General features: G+C 47.6%; 1 protein-coding gene and 1 long non-coding RNA gene across 4 annotated transcripts in view; one reads left to right on the top strand and one right to left on the bottom strand.

The window, feature by feature from the left end:
• LOC116653154 (uncharacterized) overlaps positions 1-8,397 on the bottom strand; it is a 32,674-nt gene extending 24,277 nt beyond the window's left edge. Inside the window, exon 1 of the long non-coding RNA XR_004306558.2 lies at positions 7,982-8,397. This is a non-coding gene — a long non-coding RNA (uncharacterized LOC116653154). The remainder of the gene's footprint in view (positions 1-7,981) is intronic.
• ISM1 (isthmin 1) overlaps positions 1,688-17,650 on the top strand; it is a 41,323-nt gene continuing 25,360 nt past the window's right edge. For 2 of the 3 annotated variants that reach the window (XM_015857141.3, XM_085542789.1), the window contains exon 1: positions 6,648-7,720. In XM_015857141.3, coding sequence (XP_015712627.2) covers positions 7,589-7,720 — 132 coding nt within the window. In that variant the 5' untranslated portion in view covers positions 6,648-7,588. Of the gene's footprint in view, positions 7,721-17,650 lie in introns of all 3 variants that reach the window. The other variant, XM_085542788.1, reaches the window with a different exon arrangement.

The raw sequence follows: 17,650 nt of genomic DNA, 5'->3' as shown, positions 1-17,650 counted from the left end.
CTGATTTAGAGTGCTTCAGCAGTTAGTCCATTAATGAAGCTGCTGGCAATGATGCAGGCTTTGGGGTTTTCTTTTTCCCCCTCGTTTGGTTTGTGTTTCAAAAAGGCATAATTTCAGCATTTTTTTCTCTGTTCTTCCCCCACCCCCCGTACAGAAATTGCTTTAGACAGGAAGAATTTTCTAAATTGAGTTAGACTTGAATCAAATAACCGAAGACCTATTTTTAAAAAGCACTGTGGTACTTCGCATTCTTACCAAAATTCTTGTATTCCCACTTGTTTTTCAGTAAACTTTCATCGTTCTGTTTAAAGTTCTACAAGTGTGAATATTCATATTTCAAACATCTGGCATGCAAATCGAGCATTTCAGAAGTACTGTATCCGTGCTCACTGCAGAATTGTCAGTAAAGCTCCGGCAACAACCAGCACTTCTCCTTGCCAAGGGCAAGCTTTGCATTATCCTATCCACACAAATAGGATTATTATTTTTTCCATTGACTGGAATGAAAGCAGAATCCATCCTGAAATAGTGGCCCCCTGGTTTAATCCATGACAAGAGACAAACAAATAGACCCTTTGAAATGAGTTTAATCTTTTGTGTTCCATTTGTTGTCTGAAGCAGGTGTCAATTGGATCTGTCTCTGTCTGCCTGGGGTTGAAAAGCAGCATGTAGTAGTTAAACCCACTTGTAAACTGGAGCATTTTACAGATGAACCCCCCCCCCGGGGGATAAAAAAAAAAAAAAAAAAAAGCTGCTTGAGGTTAAGCACCAGAAGTCAAAGAGGGTTAATTGGCTTTTTTCTCTCTCTCTCTTTAGATTTCTTCATTCTGTTTCAAGTTGTTTCTTGTTTAAACAGAATCTTTTTAGCGTCTCCCTATACAGTGGAGAGAGCCTTCATGCACAAGGGTCTGATCCTGCCTGCACTGAAATTCATTTCTTTGTTGTGTTATCAAGTAAGATTGTAGGGTTGGTTATCACGTTGAGTATTATTTCTTCACAGAAAGAGCAATCGGGCATTGGCACTGGCCGCTCGGGGCGGTGCTGGAAGTCACCATCCCAGGAGGTATTCAAGGAATGTGGAGATGTGGCACTGAGGGACGTGGTTAGTGGGCATGGGGGGGGGGTGGGTTGAAGGTTGGATGCGATGATCTTAGATGGCTTTTCTCAATTTTTGGATATAATTTCATTTTATAGTGGGACCTATCACAAGCTTTCTGTTTTGTTAAGCTAATGATATTATCGACCACCTGCTCTGTGGATTTAGTACTAGAAACAGCCTTCCCACTTCTAACCTTGCAAAGAGACAATTCCGAAGCAAAACTGCAGGAGGCCAGGTGATTGCCCTGCCCTTTGCTTAGACTGGTGGACTCACCTGGAGAAAAACCACCAGCAGCTTCAATAGAAACAGCAAGCCCAATCAGCCCACATTTTAAGACTCTATATATGAGAAAATGCACTGGAAACATGCAAACTATGGAGGGATATTGCAGCACAAAAGGGGCACTGGTTATGTCTGGTGCAGTAGAAGGATAAAGCACCCTGGAGGCATTCAAGGCCAGGCTGCATTCTCTCTGAAGCCTCTTTCCCTTGAGGATTTCCATAGGTTTGCACTACCTCCTGAAGCTGATTTTCATTCCTATAGGATGTTACCAGTAAACAGAGCAGAAAAACTCAGTCCATGCTTAGCAGCAAGTAACTGTTGCAGGCAGCAAGGTGGAGCTCCAGGTATTGCTTTTTCCATGCTGTTCCATTCATGCTGCTGTCTTCAGGTTAGGTGAGGAGCAAACCTCTCCTGTGCAGGATAGCTGCCTCGAACATGTGCTGAGCTGTAGTGTGTTGTCTCCCTCTTTACTTAATGTAATATCATCATCCTTTGCAAAGACTTTTCAAATTAATCTTATCCTCTATTGCCTGGGATATCGCACAGGATCTCTACCACTGTTTGCTGTTATGATTACCATTGTTGGTACTGGGGTATTGCTAACCTGGCCCATCAGTCTGCTAAAAGCTGTGCTAACAGAGACACAAAACCCGGCCTGCTGTGCCCCGTTGCTGTTAGGAATATCTAATCCAAATGTCCGTAGTCTGGGACAAATGATTTTAGGAACAGCCACTCAAGAACACCAAGAAAGGGGCATGTGTAGTTTGCCCGGCTTCTTTACCTGCATCAATAACTGTAAGCCTCCTCCTGCTGTTTCCTTGCAGTGTGCCACATGGCTGCATAACCGGTGCGACTGCACCAAGTACCTTGCCACCATCCCTACGGAAGATTCACTTCACGTAAGTGCTTTTTGCCTGCATCTCAGCAAACATACCAGTTTTAAAAGACTGTTGCCAAAGCAGCAGATCATTTGGACAGCTCTGCAGGGATCACAGTGTTTGTCGCTGTGCTTGATTAGGGTACCAGTGGGCTCAGCACCAGAGCATCAGAAATAAGGGAATAGCAGTGAAACACCTCTCCTTTTGGTCCTTTTTTCTGCCACCTTTGTAGCAGCTGCTACCCAGGAGGCACAGCCTCACCAATGAAACCTTCAGCCCTGGCAACATAGCTCCAGCACAGCCCTCTGCCTTTCGTGTTAAATCAACTAAGCCAGGTGACATCATGGGATGCCATCAAGAAATGAGCTGATTTTTATTTACTCATGTGAGGTTCCCTGCAATGGAGACAGCCCTTTGTCTCACCCACCAGCACCATGTTTGTTGTGAAATCCTCCCCTCCCCTTCCCCAGAGCTCAGCCGGCTTTCTGCTTTCTTTTGGGTTTTAGTTAAGTACTTCCAGAGTGTCAAAAAACAACCTTGAACAAGAAGGCAATTGCAATCCAGTAATGTGATGTTTTCCCTGGGGAAATAAAGGGGTTGGAAACCATAGGTGTGGAAGGTGTAAACTGCTCTATTTATCTCATTATTTTTGGTTGGTTGACTGGTTGGTTGGTTGTAACCTTGCTGTGGAGGGCACCTGTGCAAGTCAGCAGAATTTAGGCTCTTCGGGCACTTTTGGAGAGTGTTTCCCCATTATGCTGATTCCCACAGCCACGTACCACTGCACCCTGACAAACACTATGGTGCAGCTGTCCATCATCAGTACAAAACACACAGCATACTGAAAAGTGAAAATGTGGGAGAGAGTAAATAAACACGATCCAGTGTTAAAAATAAGAGAGGCAAGAAACTGGGCTGCGCTGTTTTCTTCATTTCCATCTTCTCTCTTTCAGACTCTACTTGTTACACGTTTCAACTTCAAATGTGAACAAAGTGGCCACTGCATTTCCAGTCTGTCGTACAATTGGGAAGCGTTGTCCCAGCCACCAGGTCCGGCTGGTGGGCTGAGTATGAAGGAAGTTGAGCTAATGGGACATTGTAAAAAGATGGTGTTACTCTTCCAGTTGTAATTTATTGAGATAAAGGAAGCACATGTCAATGAAAGGCTGACGCTGGTATCAGGGGAAGGTTATTCTTTTTCCATTTGCTTTTGGGTTTTTTTCAAGACCCCTGTGCTGTGTGTGCATTTGTAGCTCCCAGCTTAGAGGTTGGAGCTAGAAGCTCATCAGCCATTCTGTCTCCTATCTCTTTTTCTGCTGGCACTGGGGGAAGGGCAGTATGGGCAAAGAGGCATTGAATTCCACCTTGATAAGTGGATCCAAGAAGAGCCATAGAGTAAAGCCAGGGAAGAGGCAGGAGAAGCTTTAGCCAGCTGTCAACCCAGCATTGCTCAACGCTCACCAGAGCAGAGGTCGTCACCACCTATAATAACCCTCGGGAAGCCAGATGTATGCTTTCCATTCACCACTCATCTACAAAGTGTCTTCGGGTGAAATCCTGGCTCCTCTGAAGTCAATGGGAGCTTTGCCAATGACTTTACTGGAGCCAGGTTTTCATCACAGATAATTTTAAAGCAACCCCCGGGCTTAAAGATAAAACAACAGCATGCTGGGAGTGGGCGCAGGGAGGAGCAAGCTGAGGAGAGCAGTGGGGCTGCAGCAGCCACATCTGAAAAGCTGTCAGCCTTCCCAACAGGGCACCTCCGCTGTACTAGAGCAAGGCTGACACTAAAGAGGCAACACAGACAAACAGGTGAGCACCTGCATCCTTCAGCTGCTGGGCCAGTTCAGGTGGAGGCCTCAGCTGAGCCACGGTGCTCTGACACCAGTGGCAGCGGCCCTCATGCTTGGTTCATCTATTGCCGCCACCTCCACCTCCTCCGCACTCCTGAAATGAAGTATTGATGGTGGTGTTACATCACATCATGTTATGTTTCCCCTCCCTCTCTTTCCAGCTAGCTTTGAAGGATGTCACCTGGCGGCGGCACTCATCCAAAATGAGGATTTTTCACACTTGAGCGGGTGCAATTAACATCCTAATGATTTCAGTCAACAGGACCACCCAGGCTTCACACGGTGTCATTTCTCAGCTGGGAGGTGCTTCATTTCCAGGAGTGGCACTCATACCACCATGTGTAGGTACCCTTGTGGTGCTGGGGAAGGGTTTGCCCTGCAAAGTAAACTCAGCCCCACACACAGCTTGCTGGCCATAAGTACTGCAAGTGGCACAGTGACTGCAGTGTGCTGTTTTGGTGGACGGGACGAGCAGAGCCCTAATGGACCTCTGAAACATCACCCAGGAGATAGTCCTCAAAACGTGGTTGCTTTTCCCTTTGCTTTTCAGTACAACTCCCCTAAAGGTTGCAGTTCATCAATGAAGTCATCTATGAGTTTAACAGTGTTTGTGAATTTCAGTTGGCACCTCTGGCAAACAGGATTCCTGCTCCCAACCAATACAGCCACGCAGCTCTGTCCCCATACACAAGTGCCACTTTTGTCCCTGCTTTTTCAAGTGGGAGGGACTTTGGTTTCTTGCTGTCATCCACTCACTGCCAATAGAAGCACTGCTCCATCCCTGTCTTTCCACAACAGTACAACGCATAAAACTTAATGTCCCATGAGGAAATGCGCACCAGCTTGGGCCCATCTCATCTGGATTAAAGATGTCTTTTGGTTCAGCCTTTCATAAGGCGAGGGAGAACATACATTACCCAGAGCTCAGCAGCAGATCCATGTGTGTGCTTCTCACCAGGCTGTCGCTTGGACTGTTTCGTATTACGGCCTCCTGTCTCCCCCGGCCATCGATTTGTGCCATTGAGCTCTGAAATACACAACTCATGTGCCAAGTTTCCACTTTTCCTCAACAGCCAGGAGCCACCAACAGCCAGTAGGTAGGGATAGGCCCTGCCACACCTGCAGGACCGTTCTGCCTTTTTGCTGCCCAGTTTCCCTTGCCCCCTACTTCCTGCCCACAGCCACTGGCTGCCAGCATCCCAATGATGGCAGCAGGAATGCCAAGTCCAAGCGATGACATCTGAAGCACATCAGTGTTTTTATCTCCTCAGTATTTTGATTAGTGCAAGGAATGCTTGGGTTAAAGAAAATACAGCCTTCTTTTAGAGCCAACGTGACCATCCCACAGGCTGTTAGGGCTTTATGTAATGTGGAATGGCTTTGTAGGATTTCCCTGCGCATCCAAGCACAGGTGCTCGTCAAGGAGTGATCTCATGAGGCAGAGGGGCTGAGCACAGCAGAGTGTTCAGGACACTGATGTCTGTGCGGATCCTTCCTTGCACAGCGCTCATAGCGGGTTCAAAAACCCTTAAACCTGAAGGGCTGGGTTCTGTGGCTTTTGGTCTCATCTCTAACAGTGTTTCAGTGCAATTATTTTAACCACTTCCCAGTCTGACAGCTGACAGTTCAAAGAATTACCATTGGAAGGGCAACCTGTCTGCCTGGAACGTGCCAGCATTCTGACTCACTTGTGACTGCAGCCCTCGGACACACCAGACCTGTCTAAGGCACCCTGTGAGCTCCAGCTCTCCCCATGACCCACACACACACACACACACTGGAATGGCGCAGTGTGCTGCAGGCAGGACCCCATCTTGTGCCTTGGTCGGAGCTGGCACCACACTCTGGAAGTGCATCTCCCCCTCGCTTTGCAGCAGAACTGCTGGGGATGTCACTCCCAGGCTGAAAATGTTTGGGGTGGGGACTGCTCCTTCTGCTTTTGGCCATTCTGGCACCAGCTCGACCTCCCAGCTGCCACACACAGCCCTCTGCTGCTCACTCACACAGTCCCCAGTTGCACAGATCCTTGCTTTACATGTCACAGTCAGAACTATAGAAGAACAACCGCAAAGATTCCCAACGCCCCATTTTTGGTGAGGTGACCTTCTTTCTCTTCCATGTTTCTTTGAGCTGCAGCACTCAGGAAGAAGTTTGGCTCTTCCAAATCGGACACCACAGTACACAGACTCACAGCAGGCAGTCATCTCACCCTCATTTCCACTGAACTGTTTTCATCTCTTTCCAATCTCAACTTCACTTTAAATTCGGGGGCCTCTCACCTGAGAGACAGCGTTTGTTCCGCTGTACTTCTACAGCCAGCAAAGAGGAAAGCCGTGCCTCCTGCAAGGGGACACGGAGGCGGCATTTCCAGCAGCCCGGAGCTCCGCGCAAGGTGCAGTGAGTGCCCGGCCCGTGGGGCTCGGGGTTGGGAGGGGGACGGCAATAAGCGGCGGAGCTGCGGAGAGAGAGAAGGGAAAGGGGGGGAGCGAGCAGGGGGGAGGACAGCAGGGGAGGGAGGCAGGGCACTATAAAAGCATCCGCCGCACACCTCTCCCGGCACAGAGCGAGGGGGCGAGAAACTTGGTGCGGGAGCGGCAGCGGAGCCGACACGCACGTACGGTGGCAGGAGAGAGTGCGGTGCTGCCCCTGCCCAGCCCCGGGACAGAGCGAAGAGAGATGGAGTCAGGTACCCAGCTCCCAGCGAGGGCAGCCGGCTGAGCCTCCCGCAGCCCCGCGACCCGGGGAGCCCGCAGCGAGGAGGAGGAGGAAGAAGAGGAGGAGGAGGAGAAAGAGAAGGAGGAGGGGGTTGGGGGGGGGCTGCCCCTCATCGCCCCCCTCTCGCCGGGAGGGGCCGAGAGCCGCGGGGAGCCCTGACGGAGGGAGGGAGGGACGGGGGGAGCGGCGGGGCGGGCGAGGACACGGCGGCGGGGGGGCAGCTCCGGGGCCACCCCCATCCCCTCGCGAGGGGGGAGCCGAGAGCCCCCCGCTCTCTCCTCCCCTCGGGGCTTCCCCGCCATGTGAGAGCCGCCCCCCGCCTCTCCTCCCTCCCGCGCACACACACATACACACGCTCGCGGCTCCCGGCTCCCCCCGGCCCCGCTGCCCGCTCGCTCCCTCCGTCCGACGGCCCACGGTGCCTCTGGCTTGCAGGGCTGCTCGCGGAGACGCCGCCTGCCCGCGGCCCCGCCGCTACCTGCCGCCCACCGCCGGGCAGCCACGGGATTCCCTCCGCCGTCTCCGCCGCGTCCCGCCCCGACGTGGCTCCGCCGTGGTGTGCCGGCCCCCGCTGCTGCTGCTGCTGCTGCTGCCGCCGCTGCCCCGCCGACGCCGAGAGCGGCGCGGTCCCGGCCACCGACCCCGGGGCTGCTCCGGCGGCGACGGCGGCTCCGGCGGCGGCGGCCGCGGCTCCTCCTCCTCCTCCTCCTCCCCCCCCTCGGCCGCCGCCGCGGGGCCCTAAAGCCGCCCGGCTCAAGAGGATGGTGCGGCTGGCGGCCGAGCTGCTGCTGCTGCTGGGGCTGCTCCTGCTCACCTTGCACATCACCGTGCTGCGCGGCGGCGGCGGAGAGCAGCAGGGCACCGCGGGCGCCGCCAACCACAGCCAGCGGCAGGTGAGTGCCGGCCGGGGGAGCGCACCTGTCCCGGCCGCGGCGGAGAGAAGGCGGAGCCGCAGCCGGGAACGCAGGGGAGGCGGCGGGCGTCGCACGGAGCCGCGTCGGGGTACGGCGACGGGAACGGGGAGTGCGACCGCACCGGGGGTTATCGGGACGGGGGCGGAGGGCACGGGATGGCTGCGGCTGATGGGGAGCTGGGCTGAACGGCCCGCCCGTCCGTCCCAGCCTCCTGATCCCGTGGGACCGACAGTGAGTTACCTCGGGCAGTGATGAGGGGCTTCGTCGGTTCCGCGTCCAGCGGTTCTGTTTTTATGCAGCGTTCCGTTTTGTAGCCGTGCGGGGTCGTCCGGGCGCCGAGTCAGGGCTGCGCGTCGCTGATCAGGTGCAGCCGTTCTCGAGCTCCGTATCCTGGAGTTAGAATAGAAACAGCCACCAAACCACGTGAGAAGCTGATAGAGAACGTGTAATCATCACCGGCATAAATTCACGCGACCCCCCGAGTATCATCTTAGACGAAGGGAGGCATCGGCAGAGTGCATCTTTATAAACGTGAGGAGGAGGTGCTGGAGACCCCCCGCATCCAATGGCTCGGCCCCCCGGTGCAGTCCCCTGCCGAGCCCAGCTCCTGTGGGGGGTCCCGCCGCCCACCAGGGCCCACTGTGGTCCCCCCTCTGCAGCTGTAGTGCTGGCCTGGCCCTATGGGACGTTTTTATTTAATATCTTCAAGATTTCGGCTAATATCATTTTACAAACAACTCTTTCTTTCCTCGTGGGTGCTCAGAATGCCTTTTAAAAAGGATGTTCCTCAGGAAAAGTAAATGAGGAGAGGCTTTTTATGAGGTGTTAGCTATCATTAGGATAACCCTGAATTTGCCTTTTCTTACCGGGGTTGTAATGTAATGAGGGAAACAGCTGGGCTGTGTGCGCTGCATCTGCGAGGAGCTCAGCTCAGAGTGCTTTTGTGGAGGTAAGGTGATAGAGGAAGAGAAGCAGAGAGTTATCTCAGGGTGTTGTTATTCTGCCCCAGCCATCGCATCTAAATCTGTTGATTGTCAGCTTGGAGCGTTTTTTTTTTCTGTATGGTTATTTCTTTTGTACAGAAAACTTAAGGAAGACTGTGCCTTTAGGCACCATAATGACTTTAGCAGTTTGTATCTTGCCATTTGTAGAATTGAAGTTTTTATGTACTTCCCAGCGGAGTGGATTCTGCAGCTCCATATCTGGGAGAGCACGTCTGTGCAGCACATCTTGGGAGGGAGGCACACCACTTTGGGTGATCGGCGGGGCAGACAGCAGCCTGTCCGCTTCTCCTTGTGTTAGGGCTGCCAGGGACTCCTCTGCCAGCTGGAAAGCACTGTCACCTGCCTCAGATGGGTGAGCTCTGGCAGGCGGATGCATGGCAGCACAGGGTGGCAGGGGAACTTTGCATGGGTGTCTCTGTATCCAGGGCTGAGCACTGTGTGGCTGTTAATATGGCTCACTCCAAAGTGAAACACAAAACAGCAGCACAGAAATAAAACTGCACAAAGCGGCATTTAGGTTTGTTGGTGTGAACAAATAGGCACCTCTCCGGTTGTTACTGCTTATACTAAAGGACCCCAGTGTTGATTTAGAATACATGTGGATATGTGATGCACTGAACCTCTGCTCCTTGTATATAGCTGGCTGGCTCGTCACCCCATCCTGCTGGTGGTGCTATCAAAGCGGCAGGTGTTCCATGGGGCTGCACTTCTGAATATTCCTACCCTCTGGTTTTCCTTTCTTTTTGTCAGCCTCGCTATGTCCGTGGGAAGAAAAGATTGTGAGAATCCGACCAAGTGTCGGCATTTCATCTGACCAAATGTCCTTGTCATTTGCTGCGCAGATTGTGGCAAACAGGGAGAAGGCTGCTCTGTGCAGCAGCTGCATGGAGAAATGCATTTTGACAGAGCAGATTACTCAAATTAAAAGGTTTGGGTTGATTCCTAGCTAATATCAAAAGGAAGGTATGATGTTTTAAGGCTTTTGCAGTCAGTTTGCACCAGTAAGGCAGTCTGAAGTTGGTCCTACGTGTCCGGAAGAAGTGTTGGTCCCAGTTAGAAAAGAAGAACAAGCAGGCAGAATCCTCGCACGTCCCTGAGCCTTTTCCATAAAACTGGTTTAGAAAGAATCCATTCTATTTTCAAATGCTGATGGAGATTTAAGTTGTCTGAAACAGGGACCTGTGTGTGTGTAGTCAGATTCATGAAGGGAGGAAGAACTTTTCTTTCTCCCAGCATTGTTCCTGCAAGCAATGAAAGGATTGAGAGAAAACACAAAGGATAGATTTCAATTATTACTTTTTCTTTTTCTTTTTCTTTTTCTTTTTCTTTTTCTTTTTCTTTTTCTTTTTCTTTTTCTTTTTCTTTTTCTTTTTCTTTTTCTTTTTCTTTTTCTTTTTCTTTTTCTTTTTCTTTTTCTTTTTCTTTTTCTTTTTCTTTTTCTTTTACTTTTTTTTCTCTTCTCCTCCCAATTATGCTGGAAATGCTGATGGATGAAGGAAATCCGGATAGAATTTCCACCCTACAATTAAAGAAGCTCTGTTTGCCCTACTCTTATTTCTGCTGCCAGTGCCTTTCCCCGTGCTGTCCCCGTTCCTGGCCAACTGGGATAACGGTCCCATGTGCTCTGCTGGGGTTCTTTGGGTGGATGAGATACAGCCGTGGGTATCCTCACTTTGCTGCTGCAGAAAGAAATAGGCTCAGCATCTTCATGCTGCAGTTTTGTGCTGCTGCTGACATAGGTATTATTGTAAACTAATGTGAAATGAGAAATGTGTTTTGGTATTTTCAAGGCTTGCTTTTCCCTGCTCCCATGGTACTGGAGAGATCCAGGCAAATCCCCAAATGGTCTCACTCAGATACAGTGGTTTCAATCAGCTTCTGGCTCTCTCAGTCCAAGCAGGACTCGGGCTGTATACTTTGGGAGAGTCTTAGGCCGAGGTTTTTAAAGCCTGTTGGAGTTCTGGGGCTTTATGTTTGGTTAACTCTCATAGAAACTGATTGTCTAAATCATCCTTGAAAAAACAGTGATTCAGTCCTTTGCATTCATGTTTTCCAGACTGTCCTTAACCTATATAAGATGTTGATAAATGAATGTACATAGTACATTTCATACCAACACTAAATCCTTCCCTGCCTGAAGAGCAGTTCATACGCTGCACAGATGACTTTCAGAGCAGGTGTCCTGTGAGTGAAGCAGGCTGATACTTGGGAAACCAAGATCTCTTTTGGTGAGGCTGTTACTCATCACAGAGGATGTCCTGGTTTGTGCTTTCTGAAAGTGATAGTCCAGTGATAGATAAAACCTGTCTGTTCTCAGCAGGCTTTCTTCTATAGTTGCTTAGCTAAAGCTCACCCTCACCATTAGTATATGTTCCCCCAGTTAGGCACTAAGCCTTATGAATGACTTACACCATGTGCAGTTCATTCTCTCTTCTCCCAAGGGAGAGAATTGTGTGTGCTCTTTAGTGGTTTTGCCAGTGGGCTGTGGCTTATTCCAGGATCTACAGGGAAGGAAGGGTGATTAGCTTTACGTGTGCTGCTGCTGCCTTTGTGGAAGCAGAGAAATGGGGGTGAAGGAGTGAGGCTGCTGCTCTGAGCAGAGCATTTGCTATTATCTATGGCTCCTAGGAGAGATTCCTCTACATGCCAGTCCTGGCTTCTGGAAAATGTTAAGTTACGTACCTATTGATTCATTTTCTGGTAAACAAAAGCTTTCCTGGTGGAAAAGAATTACTGCACCTTCAGGGTGAGAAGTAGCAAGCTTCATATTAAGTAGCTGAGACTACCGGTAATTTAGAACAGGAATCCAGGAATATTTTACTTAGTTATGGCAGCAAGGAGCTGTTTTAGGCTGGCTACTGGGAAGTCCAGAGCCTTACTGATGATGCTTGGTGACAGTGAGATGTAGAGACAAGATATGGGTACCTAGAGAACCTGGGAGGAGCTGGGCCAGCAGTACTTCTGGTGGCTCACCTAACCTGGACAATCAGCACTAGTTCTTGAGTAGATTTTATTTTGTGGTCACGTTGTAAACATAAGTCTGTTCTGCACAGGAAGAACACAGCTAGTTTGTCACAGCTGTTACAGCAGTACAACGGCAGTACAACAACAGTACTCACCCCTAACTGTTATCTGATGGGCACAAGAACCTCACCACTCCTCCAGCTTATTTCATCAGTCCCTACATTCAGCCGCGTTTCCTCTCTCTGTCCTGGCTTATGCCAGATGTCTACAAAAGCAGGAGGCCTAGGGTGGAAGCTCTGCTCTTGGTCTTTGTGACCCCAACAATCTCATAATCGTTTTGCTGTCATGCAGGAGCTGGTCACTGTGCACTCCCCTCTGATTTTAACATGCATGTTACGACCTGCTAATAGGTAACCCAGTCCTGGGGTTGCCCTGCTCTGGAATTGTTTTGTTGGGAAGAGATCTATTTAACTAATTCCCGTTATACTAAATGTAAATCGGGAACCTTGTTTCAAATTCAGCAACTGTTCTTTTGTCTCCACTCAAACCTGTTAAGACTGTATATTAGTGATCAGTGCCTTATTGTTCCAAAATGATGAGACCCTTCTTTAAGGAGCAGTGAACGATGAGGTGGAAACTCTGGCTATGCTGTGTTGCAGCATCTGAAAACCTTACAGAAAACTTAACAGAAAGTGAAGTGCAGATACTGCCTGCCGCAAACGTGCCCAGCCCTCGCTTCACTCTATGGGGGCAGAGGAGCTCTTGTGCTACGAAGCCATTCTGTAGCCATTGCTTGGAAGTGAAGAGGCTGCCTGGTCTCTGCAGAAGTTGTCCTCTGCATCCTTCTTGTTCATACTGAACAGAGCCACTACGTTGTGTCTCAGAACTTGTTTTCCTCTGGGAAGAGCAGTGCCCTTCTGGGCAGACCTGGCCACAGTGGTAGGAAAATATTTTGCCATAACTTTTTATGCTTACGTTCTCCTAAAACCTTGAAATGAATTCATATGTCAGATATATGTGCTGACAATTTAGATATTTTCTTGCACAAATATAAAATTGAAGCAAACTGCTTTTCCTTTGTCTTGAAAGTAGAGTGATAGACAAGATTTAGCAGCTTTGACAGGTCTAAATTCCAGAATTAGCTGCTATATGACCTTCTGTGTGCTTTACCATTCCTCCACACTAGTAAATGTGATGGTACCCAGTTGTCTCTCATTTGCTCTCTTCATAGTGTTGTTTAGTGCATGTTTGACCTCTTTTGTCAGTCATATCTTGCACTCTGCTTTACACTAATCAACAGCTCTTTGTTCTCTGTAAAAGCTGACCTTTTTTAGTGTTATTTCTCACTGGTGGAAATTGTAGCTCACTGATGCATTTCATTCTCTATTTTGTTGTTGTTGTTTTAAATTTATTTCTAATCTTAATCCAAGCTCTTTTTGGTTTCTTTGTTGTTGCTGTTGCTCGCAAACAATGTGCAGCATCATAGGTCTCCAGGCATGAATGCAGGCTGTAGGCACTGTCACAATGACTAATAAAGTGATAACTTAGAACAGAAAAATAGAAAGTGTTTTAGTAAGTTGCAAAAGGAACTCTTGAATGATGTAGTGATTCCTGTTGTGCTTGAACACAATTGTGCCTCCGGGATACTGATTTTAAAAGTTTTGAAGGCAAAAAATAAAAATATAAGTGCCAGGTTAAATGTCATAGTTGAACACATACAGATGAGTAATATTTCAAAGAAACAGAGTAGTGAGCTCACTGATCTGTCAGTAAGAGCAGAGAATTTCCAGTGCTGGTGTTTCCTTGTACTTTGAATTTGAAACACCGGAAAAAGAAAGAAAACAAAGTGCAACATAACTTGTTATTGCAACAAGCGATGGTTGGCCGCAGTGGTCAGTTGTGTGGCGGTGTAATGATTGGTCAGGGGAGCTGGTGTGGGAGGTACTGGACTACAGTTCCTTTATCCTTTTGCCCTTGTTTTACTGTGCTTGGGAAAATCATAGCAGTGGGGCATATTTTTTGTATTCTTCCCTCCTAGCTGTCAGCAAGATGAAAGCAGGCCTGGAGCTGTTCACCTCTAAACTCCTGTAGACTAATGGCATTTGGGTCCTCTTAATCTTAGGGAGGTGATCATAAAGATGAAAGAGGAAAAATCAAAGATTAAATATTCCTTTCATCACTCATGATGGGTTCAGACCATGCTGAAAGACGTAAGTTCAAATGTACCTTGACTTTTACACCTCCATGCTAGTCCTCCATTCTCAATGTGCTTAAATTGACCTTTCACGAAGCAAGAAGAGCCAACGACTTTTGTCAGCTGCAAACCCAGCCTAAGTTTCTTTAGGATTTGAGTATTTTACAACTCAGTTTTTCTCAAGAATTTATATGCATGTAACACACATAATCTGGACCTCCATCCATGAAGACAAGCTGGCTTTGGCATGTGGTTTTCTTCTGATTGCATGACTTCATTTCCATCCACAATGTTTCACTGTTAATTTTATACCCGCTGAAAAAATCTTGGACTGTTTTGTTCCACAGTAGCTCTTCTTACAAAGGAAGATTAAAATGCTCTTTATTAGGTCAGCTGATCTTGAGATCAGTACTTGTGGCAACACCATTTTGAGTACAGTGTAAGTATCTGTATAAATTATCCAAATACTGTGTCCCATCTCTTCATACCGCTGCTCTGAAAAAGTCCTCCCTTTCCAAGGGATAGTTTCCTAGTCAGTGCTGTTTGTGGGCTGCTTAACTTCCAGAAAACCTCCTTCAGCTGTCTTGCCTTTGTGTTCCCATTGGATTGCATATTCAGGTACTGAACAATTGAACACTGTTATCAAGACATCTTTTCTTGTACAAGCCCAGGAAGGCTGAGCAGAAGGTGAGGTTCTTGCACCAGTTGTTCTGTGCTGTAGCCCGCAATGGAAAGAGGAGGTGACTGACAGTGGAGTGTAGTGTAATGGAAAGAGCATTGAGGAGGGCCCAATGATAATAATAATTTGGATGTTAGTGTTTCAAGAATCTCAAATACTTTTAATGTCTTTCTTGCCTCAGAAGCAAACCATCAGAAGCAGACTTTGGTACAAGGAAACCAAAATTACTCCACTGGAAGTATTTGCCTAAGATTACTATGGGTGTAACAAAGCATAAATTCACTTGGTTTTATCTGCCACCTACATATCTGTGTTTTGGATGTTAAAGTCGGTGTGAACTTGATCTGATGTTACTAAATAGACATTTACTGATGGCCTTTTTCACAAATTACCCGAACAAGAAGTATCAAAACAAAATCTTCTCATTTTTTTAAGGAAAGTTTGATAAAAATAAAAACCAGAGCTAGTTAGCCTAGATTCTGTAAAACCTCAGTGTAATCATCTACCACATCATATGACTCGCTTATGCGGTTTTAACTTCATACTGGGAAATCATTTAGTGTCCATTTAGTGCTACAACAGCAATAAAGCTGTCCCTGCCATTAGTGTCTGCAGATACAACTCCGATCTGAAAGTGTCCTTTGAAATTACCTCACTTTGCAGACAGGAGTTGTTTAAGATGCAGTGCGCACGTTGGCGTTTTGTGCAGCTGATTTTAAGAGTCGCTGGACAGAAGAAGTCTGTAAAGGTTCACTGCACAGAGCAGGCCATAACAAAGCAGTTAATGATTCTTGTGACATGAATGCTGCCATTTCAGTTTATCTGAATGACACTGGCATTCTGTCTGAAATATATCACATTTTATTACTTTCGGGGTCTTTTTTTGAGACCAACTAGATATTAGGCATGGATATGCATCTTAGCTAAACTATAACCTTACCAGCCCATGCCTTTTCCATTGCAGAGCACACAGAGTTTTTCAAAACATGTAACCACAGTGATATTTTTATAAAGGAATGTTCACCTCATGGGATTTTGTTAAGGTGTTCTATTTTTTTTTCCAAAGTTATAGCTTCACTTTATTGTACATGATGTCCAATAAAAAAGATATATGTCTGTGACTGGACTTTGAAAAAGGGCCATGGTGCCTATTCCGTTTAAAGGGAATGAAGTCAAGCAGTAAATTTGCTGGTCGCCCTTTTCATATTGACTGTATCTCAGCCAGCAGTCGGTCTTTGATGTTGCAACAATAGAGCAAAGGCAGAGGAGGAGGAGGATTAGGACCTCCATAATATAAAAACAAGTCTGCATTCATCATGATTTTTATGGAGCGCACAGTACAGATCTATTGGAGGTTTGCAGTATAGGCTCAGTCTGCAGAAGAGCACAGCAATCTTAACATTTACAGTTCATCCATCATTACAGCCTCTTCTTAATTTAGAGTTTTGTCTTTGAACAATTTACTTTTTCTTGTTCTTCCCTACAATAAGAAGACAGCTACATGTACAAATAGAGCTTCTGGAGTATCATTTTCCTTTACGGGGATTGATTGCAGTGTGATTTATGAAGGGCTAGCTGCAGCATGCCAATAGAGTATCTATTCCTCACCTTGTGCTTTAGAATCCAAGCTTTTAATGGGACAGAATAGAGTGGTTGACATGGATATGTTGAACATCTGTGGAAATATATTTCAAAAGGGAACCTAGGGTTCCATGTCCATGTCTTTAGATGTCCCATAACAATAGCTGAAGGTTTCACATGAGCTATTTAACCTTAGAGTCCTGGAGCTTTTGATATGCATTTAAATGGGAGCAGTGCTAGCTCTTGCTCTTGATCAAGATATACAGAAGGAGAAGGGTCATCCATCTCATGAAAATGCATATAGTACCAAATTGCACTAAATGCTGGTGAGAATAGGTAGGTCTTTAATTGTGGGAAGAGCTTGGAAGGAATGGAATAATCTGCAGTGCATCACAGTGGCTGTGCATGCAGTGCAGTGGGAGAATGGAGTGCTCCCAGTGATGCGGCGGCAGCAGCAGCAGTGAGCCCTGTGCAAGGGATCAGTGTCAGAAGTCCAGAGGCAGTTCTTCAGAGACCATTTGGAGATCTACCAAGTGAAACTGCTTTGCTGCACTCCAGTTCCATTGGTTTTTGCTTAAGGCATGGTCCTGCAGTGTCCTGATAAGGCAGAACACCTGGAAATTTCTCCATCAGACTCCAAGGACATCTGATCCAAAGAAGGAAAGGGAGGAGAAAAGAAGCTGATCTGCACATGACAGCTTAGGACTTGATTTAGGGTTGGATCCTGTGCCTTACTGGGGCTTCGGATTGGACCTGTGAGTTCAAACTCATGAACGAGATGCCACTTGCCAGCTGAGCTGGAGTGATGAGCTTTAGATGCCTTATCCTGCCTTCATCCCACTACAACTATAAGGAGATGTACTTATCTGGAAGGCATGGTGCCTCCAGGCAGAGCTGAGCTAACCAATCCTGCCCAGGGCAGCTGTGTGTTCAGCTGGGTGACTGCAGCCCCCAACAAAGCACTCCAAGTATTGGTGAACACTAAGCGTACAGCTTTTCGGTAAGGAATCTGTTCTTCTATGTAACATCTACCACAATGGCCATTAAAAAGTAACATCTGGTGCCGAAAATACACACATGGTATTTCTGTGCTCTGCTGTATGTCTCCTTCATCAGGCCCAGATACAGCAGTGTCTTAGCTGTCTCTGCTTTCCCCAGTTTGCCAGCTGATGAAAGCAAACTACGTGAGGCTGAGCCACTATCAGGTGGGAGCTCTGGCGAGTTAGAGGCATTGCTAGCATTTAAAAGAGTTTGCCCTTGAGGGATCAATAGCTCTGAAAAAGCAGCTGAAATCCGTCAGTGGCAGTGAATTTGATTCTTGTTCTTCTTTGATCTGACATTCACTGCTTTCTGAATCATGTAAGTCACGGCTGCCTTTCTCACCTACTCCTCCCACTTTCTTCCCCTGTCTCCTAAAAGGGTTGTCATTTTCGTATTTGTAAGAATACAGCTATTGCAGTTCTTGACATCAAAATAAAATGAACTAA

Source organism: Coturnix japonica, chromosome 3, assembly GCF_054131305.1.
Source record: "Coturnix japonica strain WE chromosome 3, WE-NBRP24, whole genome shotgun sequence".
Taxonomy (NCBI): Eukaryota; Metazoa; Chordata; class Aves; order Galliformes; family Phasianidae; genus Coturnix; species Coturnix japonica.
Note: the sequence above shows the minus strand (reverse complement) of the source record. Positions and strands in the feature narration are given on the sequence as shown.